The following is a 22,109-nucleotide window of genomic DNA, read 5'->3' on the forward strand; positions in this document are numbered from 1 at the left end:
TCACTTCTTCCAAACCTTCAAGAGCTTTCCTCCTTTTCATGGCCATGCTTGTCCTACAGGCCAGAGTGCAGTCTGATGCACTGCTGTGCTATCACCCACACTTTTGAAGTCCCTGTGGCTGGCTTAGGATGCCTCTAGCTTGGGTGAATTGTCCAGACATTGGTTTCTGGGCTCTGGTACCTTGTCCATGTCACTATCCCCCCTGCATGCACAAAATGTCCCTTCAAGGAAGCACCTGTAGAAACCTCTTTTGCCAGACATCAGCTTACAGGATCACTGAAAAATGTTTTGGGATTGATGACCACAGACTTTATATGTATCATGTTCCAGTTCTCCATGCCACAGGTAGGTGAATGTGTGTGAGTCCATAGGCAATAGCAGAGTGATGCTTCCCTTCATCCATGCCTCAGAGCACACCCCAGCCCAGCTTCTGAGTCAGGGTACTCAATCAGCTCAGATGCTGTAAATGGGCTTGCATATAAACACTAGGCTCTGCTTGAAATACAGGGTGGATGTAGCCCAAAACCTCCCTAAAAGGCCTGTTAATGGTTTGAAATTGCTCTGGCTAGTTCTTTAAGTACTCCAGGGTATGTTTAAGCCAATCTTGCTGATGAGCAAGAACCTGTCTCATCTAAATATTCTTTAATGTGCTCTTTCTGACCTGTGCTTTCATCCTCTTGTTACATTAATCATACTAAGCAGCCAGTCTCAGACACTTATTGTAAGATTAAACAATACAGCATCAAATATTTAATCCTCCATACCACTCAGTATTAACTGAAAGCTTGCTTTAGTAATGAGTTTATATTCTTCATTCCTTTAACTTCTAATGCACTTCCCAAATATTTTCCCCTTTCCTTTTATGACTCAGGATAATCACAGCTCATTTTGAACCTTCACTTCCTCTGTATTAATTTGTCCTTGTGCTTTTCTTTAATACTCATCTTTAGACACACGTCCTTGTTTCTGTGCTTCAACAGTTTCTTTGTAATTCACTGCCGAGCTCTGGATGCAGCTGTACGGACCCCTCTCAGAGAGCTTGCCATTCTGCCCAGCCCAGCATCTCAGGCAGTTTACCCATTTGGTTCAGTAGCTGAATGGAGCCACGGCCTCTTGCAGGAGCCTAGCACATTTGCTTCCCAGTCACCGTGTTTTCCCCATATCTTGGGCACACAGGGATAAGCAGGGAGATTCAGACACTTCTCCTTACACTCATACGGGCTGAAGACTTTGACTCAAGGCTTCCCACTGGCAAACATTCACTCCTTGAGCAAGCATGCAAACACAGCAACAGAACTAGCCTTCAGCTCACTCTAGCTCTGCCTGTCTGGCAGCAAAGCACAGGCACAAACCCACTGTCAAAACCACATTTCTCCAGTGTCATTATGCATAAGCCTGGACCAAAGCAAAGCGCCAGCAGAGCTCTGGGGCTCTCTCAGGGTAGATGAGCTGAACATGTGCTATGATTTAGCAAAGGCACAAGCAGTTTGTCTGCATCCATCACACAATGGCCCAGGTCACCAGCTGACAGGTGAACACAGTACGGATGCTTGCAGAGGCAGACAGACCAAACTCCAATCAGAAGTTACCCATCCAAACCTGGCTGTGTTAGTCCAACAGTGTGCACCTTGGTCCGTGTAGAGGATACATGTTGCTGCTATCCTGTTTTTCAGTATGCCTCAGGATCATGCTGAGGGCTCATGCTGAAGTCCTGATCTATGACAAATTGCTCCATAGGCCACATCTTCTGGAGCCAGGCTGATCTCCCCTGTGCTCTAATGCATATATTCTCATGGGCTCCCCTGCAGCAGTCTCCAATTTGAGCTAAAAACCAGTTCTCATTTCTTCCCCCTGTCACCTTCAAATGTGTTTCTTGTTGGTTCCTGCCAGCAACTTTCAGCAGACGGCATCCAGAAAAATCAAGTCATTACCAGCAGAGAAGAAATCTTTCACGTTCTCCTCCTGTCAATGACAAATTGCCACTTTTTTGTTTGTTTCCCTACCTGTGTCACTTGCCTCTGCTGTTTGCCCAAGGGATCTGCTGTGGTGAAAATCTCCTAAGACAGTCAGTTTATCCTGAGTCCACTGACTTTCTGTTTTGCTGGAGCAAATAGTTTGTCCCTCCTTGCTCCTGAAACAAAGCAGTGCTTCTACAACAAAGTCCCCAGATGCCCTCTATCAAGGACATTGCCAGCTATTTGTTTGCTTCTTTTCATGCACCCCAGCCTGGCACCATAAGTGGGCCTTGCCACCTCACTGAGTGTCCTCAGCTAGCTACCAGAAGTGAAGACAAGGTCAGGCACCTGAAGGAGTACATGCAAAAAGCAAGGCTGCTCTCCTGCAATCAGTCACAAGAGACCCCAAAAAATTATTCACCTGGTCACCTACAAAGCACAGGCTACTTTACTCACATGCAAAGTAACTCCACATCAGTCTTTATGTAGCAACAGACAGGCAGAGCAAGTTTTAGAGGTGAGAAGCAGGGCTGCGTCTGGAGTCCCAGTGCTAACTTGGACAGCAGTACAAGTTGTCCTATGAGGAAGTGGGAAGAGGGAATACAGAAAGCTTTACTCCTCCCCACGGTTAGTTGGGATGAAGGCAAACAGTGAGCTAAATTCAGATGACTCACTTTGACTTGAGGCAATAATGAAAATTTTAAAGAGCTGTGATAACTGAGTGCATACTCCAGGATTTAGGTCAAAGCAGCCCAGTCAGCCTCTTTGCCTAAGTCCATACTTGGGGGAGAAAGAGCTCCTGGGTCCTGACTGCGCTTTGGCCACACTGATACCACTGTGGCAGGAAAAGACCTGGCTGTACCCTGGCTGCGCATGGGTCTGGGTTTCCTGGCAAAGGTAATCCCAGGCAGGCAGGCAGGCAGGCAGAGAGGAGCCATAAGCCCCAGCTGGTCTCTTAATGAAGGTTGCCAAAACCATGAGGTGACCTGCATGCTCATCCTGGAGCCAGGATGGCAGTATACAGCACAAAGGGCTCCGGCCCTGTGGTGCATGCTCAGCAAGAGATTGCTGGTTTGTATCACGGCTTTTTACCATTCCTATTACACTGGGAAGCAGACAGCATTTCTGCTGTGGAACATCTAGCAAGAGTGAAAGATCTCCAAAAAACCAAGAGTTTTGGTCAACATTGTAATAGAAGGCATTAGTTCTTGATTTTGTTTTCAGAAGCCCTGCTGTGAAAGCCTAGTGCTTGTCCCCATCCACATCCCTGAGCTCTAGAAATTATGCTGGTAAAAACACAGTGAATGGGTGAATCCGGCCACAACTAAAGACGGGCAGCTGCCCCAAAGAGGAACGATCAGGCCTGCCATATGGAGGGAGCTGGGCTGCCACTGTCAGGGTCAAGAGTCTTTGCACATCCAGAAACTTCATGGAGAAAGCCAACCCTCACGAGCTGGGGGACACTAACACCTTTCTGCTACTGCCTGAGACACCTGCACGGGGAAGAGGCTGGAGACTCTTTTGAGGAGAAAGGTACTTTCAGCCACAAGGCTGGTGCCTGCATGGAGCCAAAATCAGACAGCCCAGGAAGGTTCATCTGAGCTTCTGCCTTTTAGACCCCATTTACTGTTTATGAAGAGGAAGGCAGGTCCCACAATGAACCACAGGTAAAGGTATTAAGGCCTTCCTTATTTCAGTGCCATATAAAAAGATAATTTGTAACTAGACATTTAACAAAATTAACTTTAAGGAGCACAATCCCGAATGCTGAGATAAGATGGATATATCCAACTGTGCAAGGCCTGATGAAATTTGGCCTAAGGGCCAAAGGGAACAGCTCTGAAGCAATCTGTGATTCATTACAATTATCCATGAAAACCAGAAGACAGAGAGGTCCTGGGGGATAGCAACAAGGTGAAAATGCCCACAGAAAACCCAAAACAAAACCTGTCTTGAGGCACAGGTTAAAGGACTGTGGACCAGTCAGCCTAATGCTGGAATAAAGTATTAAGTCATCCATATGTATGTACAGGGTAAGAAGATATGGAACAGTGAATATGGGCTTGTCAAGGAAACATCTTGTCAAAATTTATTTCCATCCTTGGCAGGGTAATGGGTCTAAAGGATTAGAGGAAAGGAGTAGATGTGACTTACCTTTAATTTTGTAAGGCCTTTGCCAAACTTTTTGTGATGTTTTCAGAAGCAAGCTAAGAAAAGAAGATCTAGAGGGAATTACTATGAAGTGGATGAGTGATAGAAAATGAATTTTCAAGAGTTATAACCAGTGATCTCCTGACCACCTGGGAAAACATCTCTAGATGGTTCCCACAGGGACTGCCCTGGGTCCAGTTCTATTCAAAATTTTCATTATTAAGTTGCATAACAGATTACAAAATACATAGAATATTTGCAGATGACACAGTTTAAGAGACAGAAGATCAGGACTCAAAGTTATCTTGACAAACTGGAGACATAGTCTGACAACAATAAGGTAAAATATGATAATGACAAGTGCAGAGGAACACAGCAAGGAAGAAGAAAGCATATAGACACGTAGGGAAAAAATGTAGGGCATTTCTGGCTCAGTGACAGTAGTGCAGAAAAGGATCAGAGGCTGGTGCAGGAATCATCACAGTGATACTGCTGTAGGGGTGGGGGAATTACAGAAATCCTTTTCACATGCATTAAGAGGTGTGTACCATGTAAGCCATAGTAGGTAACGACTCCAGTCCGCCAGTACTGGTGAGGACAGCCAGACCACTCAATCTCATTTTGAAGAAAACACTTCAGAAATGATAACAAAACATCTGTGATGGTATGATGGGAAGAAAAGAACACTCTCAAGGCCTCTGCCAGTTCTCATTTCTGTGATTCACTAACAGTTCCCCAGTTCCAGAAAGGAAGGTTTGGCCTGATTTTAATTCAGTCTCACCTCTCATGAGTTTACTGCACGTCATGCTCAACCACATTCTGACTGCTTCATTCACTGCAATAGATGAAACTGCTTTGTATATCAGACAAGACTTTTGAGTGTGAATAAAAGCTGATGGAGAGATATAAATAAAAATTACTTTGATTTACATACACATACATATATAATCTTAAAAATAAATTAATTGGAAAATATTCCTATCTTAAAATCTGGGGTTTTCTTTTAAATGCAAATGTTCTAGCTATGACAGTAATCTACAGATAAGGGAGCTGCTAAGGGAAGAAGGTTCCTCAGTGCTATTCTGTCCTTTGTAGGAAAATTTATTGATGTTTTACTGCAAAATCATGCAACAAGATGGAATGGATCAGCTCAACGTGCTTATGCCTCCATGACAGAAGTCATTAATGAGAAAAGGTCTGCAAGGACTAACTCTCCCTAAAAGTGAGCTAGTAATATTTAAATACTTGGCTGTACCATTTGCATTAGAGAGGAAATGGTTTAGACAGCTGATGAATGTTCAAAGATCAAAATGTTCGAAGATCTCAATGCCTTCCAGTCAGCTTGGGCTTTCTTCACTTCTCTTACATCTTTAATGAGCAACTTTGACCTAAGGCACTCCCTGCCACCCTATCTGAAGCAGAAGTAGGGATTTACTCAGAGTCTCCTGGCTTTACCTACTGTATTTTTGTGTAACACAGCTTTCCTAATAGTAACATGCTGGTTGGGAGGGTCAAGGTAACTGACAGTCTTGATAACCATAGACAGGTACTAAAACAATGGTTTCATCTACAAGTAAGTTAGGCAGCATCCAAGGCAGCCAGCTTGGCAGGACCATAACTCACCAAGCAAGGATGCAGGAGGAAGAATGCTTCAGCTTACTGCTATGATAACCAAAAGCACCTCAAAACAGGCACAGCACAGCAGTGTCTAGGGTGCTCCTGGAGCAGCCCTTGACCACAGGCTGTCAGTCACTTATGTCATGGGCGTAAGGTTGGCTGATGGCTTTATTCATGGGTACCAGCAAATACCAGGCTCATCTGGTGAAATTTGTTTGCTCCAGCAACAGGCAACAGCAGGAACTTCCCAACTATAAAATTTACAAATGCCTTCTCTCATTCTAGCGGCACATGGCTACTTGCAGGCTTTACTACAAGCATTCCTGGGGTGTTCTCCTCACAGTCCTTGAAAGCTTGCTGGTTGCTGAGGGAAAAGTTAGATGCGTTCACCAGCAGCAAGGACACACTGGAAAATAAACTCCCATGCTGTATTTGGTCCCATAAACACTCCTCTTCTGAAAATTACTTATCTCTCCTAGCTAGATCAAGTGCCTTCCACCTTGACGGTATCTTCCTGGGACTCGCAACCCCAGACACCATCTCTTAAGCACCAATGAACTGAAGGGCACAAGATCAGCAGACAGGAGCAAAGAATCTGGCCCACTGCATCTGTGTGTTCACATATCACCCACAAATTTGGTGTGCTGAAAAAGGGTAGCAAAACATCTCCTACGAAAAATGACATTTGGTGATACTGGAGGGACTCAGCACTGAGTTGACCAGAAAGCACAGCCATGGGAGCACCACTGATGAAGGACAAAGGCCCGGCCTGGTGCCTGTGCATCACTCACACTTCAGAGACTCAGATTTATCTGGAGGAAGCAGAGCTCAGTTATAAATAGCACTGGATAAGGCTGCCCCTACTTTCAGTTTGTTTTCTTCCTGCTGGGATTCAGATGCTCTGCTTTCTACAGCATTTCACCAGGAATCTGTTTGCTTATTCCCCTCACAGCACTTTGCACTGTATTTATTAGGCTGGTAAGTTGACAGGCAAGGAGCAAGGAACCAGACATTAGACTCTCACCTGTTTGTCCCATCAGTGGCCATGTCCCCATGTCAGACAGAGCAGGCAGCTAAGTGATGGGTTCCAGAAGCCAGCAAAGCTCAGAGGTAATTAACCAATTGCAATTCACAGCTCTTGGTTTCAATTCTGACTGTGCTCATTGAGCAAGGTTCCCTATTTACAGACAAAATATGAAGTTTCACATTCTGTGTGCAGGGAAAGCAGACACATGATGGGCAGGCTCGCATCCAAATCCCTAAGCTCTCTGATGCTGCTAAATCAAAGACAGCATCTGTAATGTACCTTACAGAAGTTTCCCACCACCACAGGATCAAGCGGGCTCATAGCAGGGATGGCCAGAGATGGCCCCAGGGCCTGCCGGGTGCTGAGGGTCCCAGATACTGCACCAAGCTGTGGCAGCTCATCATGGCTCCAGGGGTGGGAGAAGGATGGGAGCCACTGCCAGCCCCAGCTCCCCACATTTTGCTGTGATCTGTGCAACCTTGCTTGCACTGTCCTTGCCCAGCTTGCCTCTAGCTCTGCCCTTATTGCTCTCCTATCTCCATTTCATCCTCTTTGGAGAAGCACTCTGTTGTTTCACAGGCTGCATTAGTGCCATTAAGACCCATCTTAAGACCCATACACTTTCTACACCTATTTTGAAGATCAATCAGCAGTCAAATTTCATAGGCCAGCAAAGAAATACTTTTCTTCCACTATGATCCAACATAGTGTCCTGATTCCTATTAAATATTTAGCTAGCATTTGTGACTGCTATAAAGCAATACAACAGGATTCAAAGGCCCAAGCAACCAAACAAATATGTTACAACTTCTCTGCCCTTTTAAACATCAGGCTAACATTTTCCAACATCCCAAGGCCTTCAGGTACTCTTAAATTTTATAAGTAAAGTTTTCTCTGCAAACTAGCACCGATAAAACTAACAAAGAAAACTATTTATACTTTTGTTGCAGACACCAGAAAAGAAATAAACAAGTGGAAAACCCACAACAAGATGGTTCGGATCTTAAGTAAAAGGAAGAGGAGAGAGAAGAACAATACAGGACTAGAGGAGAATCTATTTAGGAAGCAGCAGTGAGAGCAGAAGGCAGAAAGTAAGTTAAGTTTAGCATCTGTATGAAGTACAGAGGGAAAGGCAGCAACAAAGCAGGAAAAGCGCCTTTTCAGTTACATGATCTGCAAGGCATGCTTTGCAAGATAATTTCTAATGCACAAGAATCCATACACAGTGCACAATTTAAAAATAACCAGCTAGAGGAACTGAATCTCCAGAACATACAGTCTGACACCATTTCAAAACATACAACACTGAAGTTAAAAGATCAGGAATTTTGTTCATTATTGTCAAAGACACTTAGGAAGGAGCATTTGGACACTTAACCTTGCCTAACCCTAAAGTAATTCAAAAAGTGTCCAAAAGTTTTTGAACAAGGTACAAACATGCTGCAAAAGATTTTATCCAGCATCTCTGCCACAGCAGCATCTTGCCCTTCCTGCCACCTCCACCATGACTAAATGAGCCCAAAGTTTCCAGATGAATTTCTGTGGCTTAGCAGAGCCTTTCCAAAAAATGGTGAAACTTGGCTCTGTGGGAGACAGGATTTTCTCCAGCAGGGCTGTGACACTGCAGTGAGCAATCCCAGCAACTAAGGACAACCAGAAAGCTGCTGATCTTGACCTTGTTCTCTACAGCGAGCATATGGCAACCCCTCCCAAGCACAGCCCTTCTTGCCCACACTTCCTTCCAGGAGACAATAAGGGAGCAAACACATGACAGTTATTTGTTTGCCACTAAATGTCTCACGGTGCTGCAGCAAGGTGTGGGGTGTCAGGTCCTCATTAGACCAGCACAACTGCTGCTGCAACAGCCTGTTCCTGGACTCAGAGTTCACTGTAGGGGAGCAGGACTGCAGCTAAGGACTGCTCCCACAGGGAAGCTTCTGACAAATTGAGGTCTCTGGGCCCCAAATGCATCCATGCAGTCCCATGGATGCTCTTCCCATGGCTCCATACTGCTATGAATGTGCTGAATGATTGAAGTGACGTCTCTGGTGAGGATACACTGGTGTCCCTTACTCCTGGGACATCAGAGGTTAATTAAACTTCTTGCCCTGTTTACACTGGGTCAGGTATGCAAGGCAGGGCTGGTAGCAAGAAAAAAGTAGTAGAAAGCTGGGGCTGGAAAGAAAGTTTGTCTGTGAAGACACTGCAGTGACCTAGCATGAAAGAAGCAGTTTGCTTGTGTTACTCTAAGAGCTTTTGCACTAAATGATCTTCACCATCAGGTTTCTGCTCTGTTATCCCTTGAAGCTACATTCTCCCACTTGCCAGATCCTGACACTCCTCATCCCTATCTCAGGTCCAGCCTCTTTGTCACTCTCCTCCCCTCTCCAGATTTCTGTTTCTCCTATAGAGTTGGCCCCTAACAGTATCCTCACAGAACTGAATGTGTTTTTTTCACTGAACTACTCCCAGCAAACACCTATTTTGTGTTCCTTAGCAGTGGATGCAACAGGATGGGCATTGAGCCTGTTCTGAGACAGCCGATCTTTATTCTGACCTTGATAGCAACCTTCTGTCTTTTCTTTTTCTTTTATTTCCTTCACATCAAACTCTTTGTTTGCCTGAAGCCAAAGGAACGAAATATTATGTGAAGCAGTAACATCTCAGAGACAATGCAATCTGCAGAATCTGTTTGTCTGACTGCAGATGACAGATTTAGGAGACTGCCCGTCATCAGAAAAGAAACAATGTGCTGGTGTTACAGTGGATTATGAGCAAAATGCTTTTTCTTCTCCTAAGTGCAGCAAATACAACCAGCTTCCTGGAAAGGCTTCTTTTTTCTTTTTCTTTTTTTCTTTTTTTTTTTTTTTTTTTTTTTTTGCGTGGAGCTGTGCCCAGCAGCAAGGAGTGGGGTGGAGAACAGCAGCTCATGCTGACTTTAAAGGGATTCTTAACTGAGCTCATTTACTTCCATCAGCAAAACAAGACTCAGTGAGTCTGGAATGGCTTTCACGGAGTGGCTTCATGACCTGCTAAGAGTCAGTGTAGACTTATTTAAGGACTCTGAACACAGAAAGCAGAGATGAAGAAGGGATCACATAATTATGGGGCATATTCCAGTAAGCAAGTCTCAGGTATGTTTTATCTGGTTTACGTTTGAGATGGGACTTCCACAAGTTCTGCTGGGAAACTATTCTGCAAGTTGACACTCCCTCTAGTTTCCTTTGGCAGTTTGCAGGTTATTACCATCCTGCCTTGTCTTTTTTGTCCTAACCATCAGTGTCACATTTAACCTGAACAGCATTTGGTGAAGAATTAGCAAGCAGTGGCCAGGCTTTCATCCTCCCATGCATGAATATAAGGCAGAAAATAATTCTTTCAGGATGCCATCTGAAGCTCCATGGTATCAGCAACTCAAGGAGGCCAGATCAGCTTCAGTAAACTAACAATGAACCAGCCAAGTTGCTTTCCCAACCAGTGATCACCACAGCAATTCCAAACCATGCTGTACACATGGGAAAGCCTGCCACAGCTGAGATTTGCTCTAAGCACAGCCAAAAGAAATGTTCCTTTCGCTGATCTTAGGGTCAACACTCTGCAGTGGGAATTTAGTCAGTAAATTCTGAAGGTAGGCAAGTAAAAAAATAAGTATTTCCAACTGTCTGCAGCACTACTGGCTCCGTACTAGTCCCAGCAGCAAGCAGAAATAACGACCTTTTGGTTTGAACTAGAAAGTGAACTAGAAGTACACAGTGGAATCAAATCTGTTGAATAAGATGTATTTTAGGAGGAAGACTTAACAGCAGAAACGCGTTGACACAGCAGATAGTTTTAGTTATCCATTCCTATTACTGAACTGCTCCAGCTTCCAAATGCTTCAAACTTTTCAGTGATGAAAGGTAAAAGGAAAATCACTCTTCTCAGCTGTAAATAAACTCTAATCAACTTTTCTAAAAAAAAAAAAAAAAAAAAAAAAAAAAAAAAAGAGGGGAGAAAGTAAGAACAAAGCGCAAAGACTGGAAAAGGGAGAGGCTCTATCCTGAGAGCTCTATCCTGAGAGCTCCTTCCCTGCAGAGTGTCACTTCTCCCCAGAGCAGACTGCTGTTGTGGGCTCTGCGGTGCCAAAGCCTAGTCAAGTTGTCCCACTTTGGCCACCCTCATTAACACCCAGAGCCAAGCCCTGGGACTAATCCATTGGCTCAAACAGATACCCTGTCCAGGGACTTGCTTTCTAGGAGTACTCAGTGCTGGAGGTGATGGGAGTGTGAGGATTTTGCTGACTATTTGGAGCATCATCTTGATTAAAGCTGGGTTTAGCTTAACCCCACATAGGGCTTTTGCTCGCAGAACATGACCAGTGTGACACAGTTTCACAGGAATTGTCTCCTTTTAAGCTGATGTTCGCAGCCAAAGGCAAAGGCCTGAATTCACTGACCTAGGAGACCAATTCTAGTCCCATGTTCCTGTAAGTCCTAAGCTGGTGTATTAGTTACATTGCACTTCATGCATATACATTCACATGTCCATGTTTGTGTTTATTCCTTTCTGGCTTTGGGTCTTAATCAATTGGTAGTAAGGAATTAGAAATGCGTAACTTCAGCCAGAATTTTCCATTATTCACAATATAGGAGCACTTAATACATAGAAGACGATTGCCAAATCTATAACAAGCCATTGCTATGCTCTTTCAAAATATGAGTATCAGGCAGACAAACTTATTCTTAGGTAACAGAATTGGAACGTTTATATTGCTCTATTTCGCTCTTAATAGTGGACTATGTTACATCAGCTTTGTTATATGCAAACTTACTGAGCTATTACTAAGCCACTGAAGATGAAATGGCACAACAAAAGAGCTGTCAGCCTGCTTTACTCACTTCCCATTTTGATTCCATTGTGTCAGGGCTGTATTTTTTCAAAAGGAAGAAGCCAGGCAGTCCAAAGAACAAAGGCTCCTAATTGTTCAGGAGAACTTTGTTACTTTTCTAATTGGTCCTCAAAGTCATAGTCTTGCTGTCTCTACAAGAGTAAGGACTGCACAGGGTGGTCTAAAGACCAGGCTTCAGACTAGTTGGGATATTGGTGGGGGAGAATAGAGCACCTTCGGACTAAATATGAGAAACAAGGCATCGCTTTCCAGAATCATTTAATGCAGAATGATGAATAATAATCCAATGTCTCAACCTAACAGATAGTCCTTCATGTTGCTTTTCCTCCTGTCAAGTGGGGAGAAAACCTTTTCTAAACCTTTTCACTGATATTGACAAATGCCTACTGTTCAGGTCTTTCCAACAGAAGCACAATCTCTTCTCCTGATTGCAGTGCAATCACCTTATTACTACCCTTGCTCACTAGTTTCATAGCAAGTAAAAAAACTGTGAAGTTTACTAAAAATATCGATACTTTATTACAGAAGAAAACAAAGAATAATGATTCTCAACGCTCAGCCTTGGGAAATAAGCAGGAGCCAGCGTCTACTCATACCTTCATCTACCCATATTCCACGAAGTAGTTTCTCTCCTTTTCAGAGGTATCTCCCTAGAGTTCCAAATGATTTTTTTCACCTCTGAGCCACATTGCTGCCAAATGGTACACATAAACCCATCTCTAAAACCCCTGTATAAAATGAATCTACTGCTGAACATACCTGCTTCTGGTCTGTAAGGATGAGGCCACGACTAACACCCCTTAAGCATACTCTGTCCTTCCCAATATCATCTGGGACACAAACGATCTGGGATTCTGGTGTCTACAGTATGCAATAACAACTGTTGACTTCCTGTAGCATGCCAAAGCAAGGCCATGAAAAGCTGCACATAGGACTTACTATTTTGTCAGGGTTTTTACCTAAATGGAAGTGGAAGAAGCTTGGAGTTCTGGGTGTGTGCTTGACACATTGTATTATGATAATAACCTGTGGCTAGGGTTCTTTGTTAACCTGTGAGAGTTTCTATACCTGGGCTTTAGTAAAGCCTGCACACAGTGTCCCTCAGCATTCTCCTGGAGACACTGGCCGCTCATGGCTCGGACGGGTGCATCTTTGCTGGGTAACCAGCTGGCTGGGTGGCTGAGCCCAGAGAGTGGTGGGGAGTGGAGTTACATCCAGCTGGTGGCCGGTCACAGGTGGTGTTCCCCAGGGCTGGGTGCTGGGGCCAGTCCTGTTCCGTATCTTTATCAGTGATCTGGGCGAGGGGATCTAGCACACCCTCACCAAGTTCACAGGTGACCCCCAGCTGGGGGGAGCGTTGATCTGCGGGAGGGCAGGAGGCTCTGCAGGGGGGTCTGGGCAGGCTGGAGCGATGGGCCCAGGCCAGTTGTGTGAGGTTCAACCAGGCTCAGTGCCAGGTCCTGCCCGTGGGTCACACCAGCCCCTCGCAGCGCTGCGGGCTGGGGGCAGGGGGCTGGGAACCGCCTGGGGGGAAAGGGCCTGGGGGGGCTGGTGGGCAGCCGGCTGGGCATGAGCCCCCCGTGTGCCCAGGTGGCCAAGGAGGCCAGCAGCATCCTGGCTGGTGCCGGGAACAGCGTGGCCAGCAGGGCCAGGGCAGTGCTGTCCCCCTGCCCTGGGCACTGGCGAGGCCGCCCCTCGACTCCTGTGTTCAGGTTGGGCCCCTCACTGCCAGGGGGACGCAGAGGGGCTGCAGCGTGTCCAGAGACGGGCAGGGGGCTGGTGCCGGGGCTGGGGCACAAGGCTGGTGGGGAGCGGCTGGGGGAACTGGGGGGGTCAGCCTGGAGAGGAGGAGGCTCGGGGGCACCTTGTGGCTCCCTGCAGCTGCCTGACAGGAGGGTGTAGGCAGGGGGGTCGGTCTCTTCTCCCAGGTGACAAGTGACAGGGCAAGAGGAGACGGCCTCAGTCTGTGCCGGGGAGGTTTAGGTTGGGTATCGGGGAAAACGTTGTCACTGACAGGGTGGTGGAGCACTGGGACAGGCTGCCTGGGAGGAGGTGGAATCACCGTCCCTGGAGGTGTTGAAAAAACACATAGGTGCAGTACTTAGGGCCATGGTTTAGTGGTGGACTTGGCAGTCCTGGGTTAACTGTTGGATCTGATTATCTTATACATCTTTTCCAACCTAAATGATTAAATGGTTCTAAAAATGTTTGCTAGAGGAAAAACTTTGGACAGACAAGCAGCAAATATAAAATTCAGGTCTTCTCTAAAATGTTACATTTGCATAATCTCTCTGTTTATGGCAAGTACCAGTCTTGCTCTTGGCATATTCCACATTCATCTGTAGTCCTATCAGGATCCCTTGATTTCTTTGACTTCTATTGGAAGATGCAATAACAAGGAACCATGGCTGGGGGACAATCCATGCATGGCATTTGCCAAAGTATAAGCAACACTGACAGTGTGCCTAGACTTATGCCTGTATTAGGCAGCCTAAATTAAGTGACAGCTATAGTTAACAGCAGCAACCCCTGTAGCCCAGTCTAGCAAGCCAAATACACACCCCTGCACCTCAACAGACTCATACAAACCATGTTGAAATATGTGTTGCCACACTTTTACTGCTGTAAAAGAGATCAGAAGTGCATATACATTCCAGTGCTCCACTCATAACTCAGACTACATAACTGTGAAGTGAGCTGCATGTAGCAACATACTCACCCCAGTCCTTCACAAGATCATCCATCTGGTGACTCTCTGTGGCAGATGTCAGAGTGGCATTACTTTAAGAGCATTACCTGCACATCACAATTCTTAATTCGCTGTAATACTCCAAGGTCAACAACAAGGTAGTGTGTCTTGAATCCCAGTAGCAGCCAATTCCACAGACAGCTGACCCTGGGTTTATTGTGCTGAAGAGAGCTCTCTTTTAGGGCTGATATACGCATTTTATACACTACCCATCACTTGCTGCCCTGTGATTTTGTATTTGGAATATAAATAGCATTGCACGTTGGTATATACAGAGGAAATTAGTTCCTCCCCAACCAGAAGTCACTTATAATAACGAAAACTGAGGAGAAATAACTGTTTATAGTAAACTTCTGCTCACATGTTTAGTTCCTGTTGAGGACCAAGGATTCATGCAATTGTTTTACCTTTCTGCATATTTCAAAATTAGCTTGAAATACAATTTAATAATCAATTGCTAACATATGTATTAAACTAACACCTTTCCCCGTATGGCACTTTTCTGGCTATGCCCAAACTCAGCCCAATTAAAAATCCAGTTAGGGGAAAGGAAAAGCACCCTTACCTGCCACACTGGCTCCATGTGCTTTCCTGACTTAGCACTACTCTTGTAGGTGGGCTGGGAGGTTGCCTTCTTCAGGTTGTAGATGGCCACATTGCCGTCATAGAAGCCTACTGCCACAAGGTAAGGGTGGTCATTATGGAAGTCCAAGCACATGACGCCACTCTCACTGCTGAAGATATACTCTGGGAAGGAGGGGTTCTTCATGGTGTAGAACAGGAGCATGCCCTGGCCTTGCTTCATGAAGTCATCTAAACAAGGAGAAGCTTTGCTGGTAAACCAGTTTCCAGGATCCTCTGCTACTGAGACATACAATCTGACAGTATTCACCTATGCCTAAAATCCACCTGAATGCAAAGTCACATGGGAAGGACATCAGTCACAGGACCAAATGGTCATGTTGGTGTGCCTACATCTGAACATCCTTTCCTGCATTGATATGTCATCCCTAAGACATGGGGACAATGTGCTTATGCAGAAAAACTTCTGATTTTACAGGGTTTTTTCTAGGAAAGAGACTTTGGAAGCCATGGAAGAAAAGTGCAGAGGGAAAAAGAATCTTGTGGACAACTTCTTTGGGCTAGGATTTCATTCTGCATTGCAGAAATGCAGGCTGAACCAAAGATACCAGCATTTAAATTTCTGTATTGCCAATATTTGATCTTACAGACTCTACTGCTTCTTTAAAGTAAAGCATTTCATTGAAGTATCTATAAAGCATCATATCCACTGCCATTACACATAACATACAATGCACAAGTCACTGTAGCTTTATTTTCTGTTTATGTCCAACATTATGTCCAACTCCTTGCTTGGCACTGAAGCTCTTTTTTTGCCAAGACTTCCCATTTTCTTTTCTACTTACTTTCACCTTTGCTTTGTGCTGCCTAAAATTAACACTCTTTTTTTCTCAATAGGACCATCTTTCTTTTGTGGTTTTTTTATCATGTCCTGACTGTCTGCAAATCTCAGGATTTTTCTCATCTGAAAAACAATTTCCAAATTCCTTTAAAAGGGATGAAAAGCTGTTGATTTAGATAAGCTCTCCAGAAGCAAAGGAGCTTTCCTAATCTATGAAAACAATGCTCTGAAAGTATCCTAGCCATCTCTCCAAGTGTTTTTTTCTTACTGTCAAATGCCCTCAGGCACACAGTATATGCGGAACAAATTTACTGCTGTCTGTTCTTCAAGTACCCACTATACATCCTATTTCCAGAACAGTCCTCTCCTTTAAAAAGTGTTTCCTGCCTTTCTTAACATTTTGATCAGCCTGCAGGATAAGGACTTGCTAAATGTGTACCCTAGTGATAATAGTTCAGAGAACTCTCCCTGGCAGCAAACTGGTCCCAAATCAGCATAAAGTTACAGACATTGCTTACCTCAAATTTATCAGGGTTACATAGAGAACATTCAAAGAACCAGTGAAGAAATACGTATCAAGACTGTTACTGCTGATTTGTATTTGGATTGTGGAATTCTATTTTCACATGCTTTTCTGTACATTGGGGCCAAGCATGGGGAATGGCCTCCTTGTTTCTAATACCGGCACTACTCTAAACATATCTGAAGCCAAATAATATTTTTAATACTTTTTTTGAAAGAGGAGGAAGCTTATTTCTAGAATTCCAGCTGAAAATGCAGTGAATGTGCTTTCTCCATCAGAGATTTGCCCTGTCCTTTGAATTCATAGAACTCTTTATTCTTAGACAAGTAACATCATTGAACTGATATTAAGTGTAGGTCCAGCCATGGTAAGATGAATCCCTGCTCTCCTCAGGAGCAAAAACACTTGGGAAGGCTGTGGAAATGACCTACCAAGAGTGACTCACAGCAGAATGGACTATGAAGTCAAACTGGTTAGAAAGCCTTTGAATTCAACCTGTTTCATGCTTTTATTTCTCCTGGAGTGTGACAACCATCCAGGTGTATTTCCAAAAGGTCTGTGGTGCACATTACTTTTCCATAAGTTGGCACTGCACTGAGAGGCCTCAGAGAGCTGTTCCCATGCTCCCTGCACAGATGACAGAGAAGACACCCCTTCAGAGGTTGATTCAATCACCAAACACCTGATCTGTGTTTTGAAGATGCTTTTCTCTCCACTGATCTGGCAGTACCATAGGCCAGCCAGATTCCTCAGTTAGAGATGATGGAGCAGGCCTTTACTGGGTAAAATAGCTCAGCAGCTTCAGCGAGTCCATATGGAGGTCAGCCTGGCAGGTGTAAAGCAAGGTCTTGGGAAGAAGCTCTGGCAGAGTGAAACACAGGGCTCAGTTTGCAGATTAAGACACCCAAATGCAGGTCTACATATGGCTGGCTGGCTGTGCGCTCAGAGTCTAAGCTTCTGCTGCCATCAGCAGAGGTCAATCAATCAATCTACTTCACTGAGTATAGAAAACTCACCTTAAAGAAGATCCCTATATTAGGTCTGCTGATTCACCCTCTGGGCTCCACTGATCATAATGGCCAGCCTTCTACTGGCTGTTAAACCCATCTTAATCCGAGGGCTGAACACTACTCATTGTGTCCTTTATGTTATGAAATATCATGGATGTGGGTTAAATCACAGTTACGTGAATACTGCACGTAAGTCTGGACAATATGATTGCTAAAATACAGCCTATTTCTGATGAAAGGCAAAGTGATGAGAATAATCCACAATTAACGCTGAAGCATGGCACATAAATCCCAGTAAAACAATAACCTTCAGAGAGCAGGCATATAAATCCATTTCAATGAAGGGTGAATTCTCACCCAGAGTACCAAACTGTGACGTACCAACATGTTCTTTAATAAATTAAAAAAAAAAACAAAAGGGCTTATTTCATTAGTGATATTCAGTGTTCCAGAATGGTAAGGACAGAACATACCCACGGCAGCCTGTCTGTGGTATAGGTTTGAAGCACAGCCTTTTCAAGAGCAAGGATTGTATTTTTCAATAAAAACTAGCAGAGCACTGCAGTGTGCCCCAAATTCTGCACAGGTGGTCTCCCACGATGCAGGTAGCTCACTGAAACAGTGTTAGAAGACCACACAGAGCACATCGCAAAGCAAAGGGTGCAGACCCAAGAGCTGACAATGGCGGCACCAACTGCTGGAGGGGAAAGCAGCAGCTTCAGATCTGAGACTACTGCGCTGCGCTGCATGAACCCACCAGCATGCACTGGAAGAGCAGAGAATATCTGCCCCATGCAGAGTACAAACTGCGTCTTTTTCTGAGATACAAAGGCTGGAGATACTAGAGATATCAGACTGTTATTCTGACAGTCAGTGCTAGCAGGAGATGTACTTTGCAGGAGGACACAAGGCAGCAACACAGCAAAAAGAGAGTGAACAGAGGAAGAATTGCTGTAATTATAAAGAGTTGCATGTCATGAAGATCCTTAGTGTTCACCTGAGCAGAGGGTGAATTTCAGACCCTGACATGTAACAAGTGTATGCGGGAAGAGAAATTTTGCTAATGAAAGATCCAGATAGCATGCTTTCTGGTGGAGAACTGAGCCTGTAAGCATCACATGCAATCGGAAATAGGTTTCTAACCAACTATTACTGCTGTCTAAAACATTAATCTGCAATTGCATTTAAAGCTGGACAGATTCAACCCAAACCCTTTTCAGAAAAAATAACAATTTAGTGGTAGCAATGTACCTCAGAATAACACTGTGGTGTCACCAATTAGTTCACACAAAATAAAAATCTGAAAAGCATCTAAATATTTCATTCTGATGCTTACTAAGTGTCTGTTTTAACAGATTCTTCATTTATGTTTTTCCTTAGCTGAATTTAAAAGAATCAGAAAATGTTCAATATCAGATCAAAAAGTTTTGTTTGCTGTACAAAAAAATATTTTTATTTGCATCTTTCAGTTTCGGTTTTCAAAAAAAAATCATGACACATATGGCTTTCCTCCATTTCCTCCAAAATGCTTAGTGGTTGAACCAGTACGGTCAATGCAACTGTATCCTCAGGTGAGAAACTACAATGCTTAGGGTAAGTCCTGCATTCACACAGTGAATCTTGACGTGGGGACCCTCCACAGTCACAACTCAAAGTAGGTATTTTTACTACACAAGAAGGCAATGCTACAGTTCCTTGTGTGATAAACAGGCAAATTACCTTAGCTTTGGAGGATTTAAAACCCCAAACCCTGCATGCAGCCTTACATCTTAGATCCTGTGATACCTGGCTTCCTATAAATCAAGTCTCACTGATATGGCTAACACCAACAAAACACTATGCTAAGAGAAAGCACTGTTGCTTAAAATCTGCCCTTTCTCTTCCAAAAGTCCATCTAAAAAAAGAAGCAAGATGGAGAAGCACGGTTGTGAACAGCTGCTTGTTTCTGAGCATCACAGCTGCGCAAGCACATCTACCCTCCTTTCCTAGATGTGCCCATGTGCTGTGATAAGCTTGCTGGCTGGAGCCCTATCTTTTAGGTTTGGATTTCCAAGAAGCCAAGGGAAGGGGCTGGCTGTGCTTTACACTCAGTTAGGCAATCTCCTCTGGGGAGAAGAGGTAAGTTTCAAAGACAAAACTTTTGGTACCCAAAGAAATGGCTCAGCTGTTTACTTGCCTTTCAGACACTTGAAGTGTAGAAGACAAAAAGGGTTATCTGCAGGCCAGCAATTTTCTCCAAGCAAATTATAATTATTATTATCCAGGTCTACAAAACCCTGGGCATAGCCTAAGAATTTGCCTGTGCTATAGTCTGCATAGCACAGACAGACGACTGAGCAAGTCACAACTTAATTAATTCTCAATAATTTCTATCAGTGAGCAAAACCTGTGCAGCATGGCACTGAACTCGGGGTAATCTATCCCACTATGAAACATGCTGGGTGAGTTTGTGTTGCTTCAGCAAGACTGTCTCCTGGCTGATTTAAATAGCTCTGCTAACTCCACACTTTCCTAGGTCACAGAATGGGTGTGCTTGTAAGAAAGGAAATGGCTGGCACTTCGAGCTTAGCTGTATGCCAATAGTTCAGAAAAATCAGGAAAGAACAAACCTTTCCCAGGAGCTCAGAGAGTCTGGGCATGTGCTGAATGTGTTTTCAAAGGCTCTTGGGACACAACAACAATAACTTAAAGCTGTATAGCACTTCAGGGTCCTGTAAGCCTCTATCTGCAGCATTTGTTTTTACAGCCAAGGGAATGAGAAAGAGCAGTGGAGGGGATGCCAAAGACACTATAGCAAGCTAGAAGATTAGGAAGCAGAACTGGGACTTCACAGGGCTCTGCTTATGGAGACCCCATCCCCAGATCCCTGAGATTTAAGCCGGGATCACTGACACCCATTCCCTATGTTCCTATTCCCTAAAATGCCCAGAAGCACTCAAGTATACTGCTGTGTTGATACAAGCCCTTATCACCATGGATCTGACTGTGAACCACACTGTGGGCAGGGAAAAGACTAATGCTGAACTTTCAGAACAGTCCTTTCCCAGAAAAGAAAATGTTTTGAGAATTCATTACTTCATAACTCAAGGCCAGAAAGCCTGGCCTCCTCTATGTCACAGCTCACAAGTGTTACTGGTATATCTTGTTTTAAGCCCAATAACTTGTTTTTGGCCAGTATACGCATGGTTCATTTGAAGATCTCAAAAGACAGAAAAGCCACTGTTCCATTTTGCAGTTTGTTTCAATGTTTAATTGCTTTGAGTGATTAAAAAGCTGGACCTAATTCCTTATTTGACTTATCTGGCTTCCCACTGTTAATTGCTACTATGGCTATCTTGATTGGATGAGGGACTTCTTTCATATCTAGTGTTTTCTCTTCATTAAGATACTTCAAAACTGAACACTAGTCACTTTTTGTATACTTCTGACAACCTTCACAGCCTGAACACAAAAATCCTGTTTATCTTCACCAGCACAGAGGGGCCTGCTCAGCAAAAACTTGGAGCCAACACAAGCTTTGCCACACCAGTCAAAGGCATTGTCTTCACAGCTGCAAAGAGAAAGTCACTTCTCAACAGATGTGAAGAAAAGCAGAATATTAAGGAACTTTCCACAGATATGTGGAGGACATCACATGGCTAGGACTTCTGCTCAGGCCAGACAAAATTCACTCACAGGCCAAATTTCAACTGGATATTGTCCTCTCTTCACCTCTAGAGTATTGTTTCCATCTCTTGAATCAGCTTGGGGCTCTTTACTGATCTACAGGTTTTCTGCATGCTTTGAAAAATGTTAGTTCCAGAATCAAACATAATATTCCACTGTCATTCTCACTAATGCCTGAAACATCTCTCTCCTGCCACTCAGGACTCCCTGTTTGCACTCCAGTATCATGTTCACCCTTCTTGCCAAGATACCACACTGGAAACTCAAATTTACTGCTTGTCTACAAAAACCAATTTTTTTTCTTTTTTATAGAGTTGCTGCCTTCCAAAACAGCACTTCTCCTTGTTTAGAGAGGTATAATGTTATATTTGGCTGCATTAAAATGCATTTGGTTTGAATAATTCCAGCTTACCACAAGATTAATCATTCTGTATGACAGCCCTGTTCCCAGCATGATTTACAACTCCACCTGCCTTTTCATCAGTCACACTTCTCATCTAGTGTGAGTTTATATTTCCATCCAGAGGACCAATGAAAAAACGCCTAGCTCCAGGGACACCATGGGTCTTGACAGGACCCCCTCTGAGACACTGTCTCAGATGATAACCCCACTGTCATTGATTTTCTGACATTTGCCAGTGGAAGTTGAACCCCTTGCAGAGACCACCTGCGTTGGTCTGAACTCGGTGTGCACGGGTACTTCCCATCCCAGGGAAATACATAACCTCCAGCAATGCTGACACTATAAGATCTGCAAGCTCTGAGCAAGCCCATCAGTGCAGTGGAGGAAAACCGTAGATCATTTTGGTTTGTGATGATTCAGATGTTTGAATGTCAGATTTAACAATCTGCTTGACACCTTTCACCACCTGCTGAACTAATGCCTGATGCCCCTGATCAAATTAGTGTTGTTAGACGGGGCTCTGTTTGGGAAGCACAGAACTTGTGGTTTGGATAGGAGAGGGGAATAAACAGGACTTCTAAGTCTTTTAGACATTTTAGAAAAGACAAAACTGACAGATGATGAGGCAGGCTGTAATTTATGCATGTCCTGAGGCCATGTTGCAGTCCTAATAACTGTTTGTGGCGGGTTGACCCTG

The 22,109-nt window shown here is 44.2% G+C and overlaps 1 protein-coding gene across 3 annotated transcripts in view; it reads right to left on the bottom strand.

Annotated features, from left to right (window-relative positions):
• The window catches only part of DNAI1 (dynein axonemal intermediate chain 1), a 151,051-nt gene that overhangs the window by 61,427 nt on the left and 67,515 nt on the right, over positions 1 to 22,109 (bottom strand). For all 3 annotated transcript variants that reach the window (XM_040580433.1, XM_040580431.1, XM_040580430.1), the window contains one exon: positions 14,953 to 15,200. In XM_040580433.1, coding sequence (XP_040436367.1) covers positions 14,953 to 15,200 — 248 coding nt within the window. The remainder of the gene's footprint in view (positions 1 to 14,952; positions 15,201 to 22,109) is intronic.

The sequence above is a fragment of the Falco naumanni genome, chromosome Z (genome assembly GCF_017639655.2).
Source record: "Falco naumanni isolate bFalNau1 chromosome Z, bFalNau1.pat, whole genome shotgun sequence".
Taxonomy (NCBI): Eukaryota; Metazoa; Chordata; class Aves; order Falconiformes; family Falconidae; genus Falco; species Falco naumanni.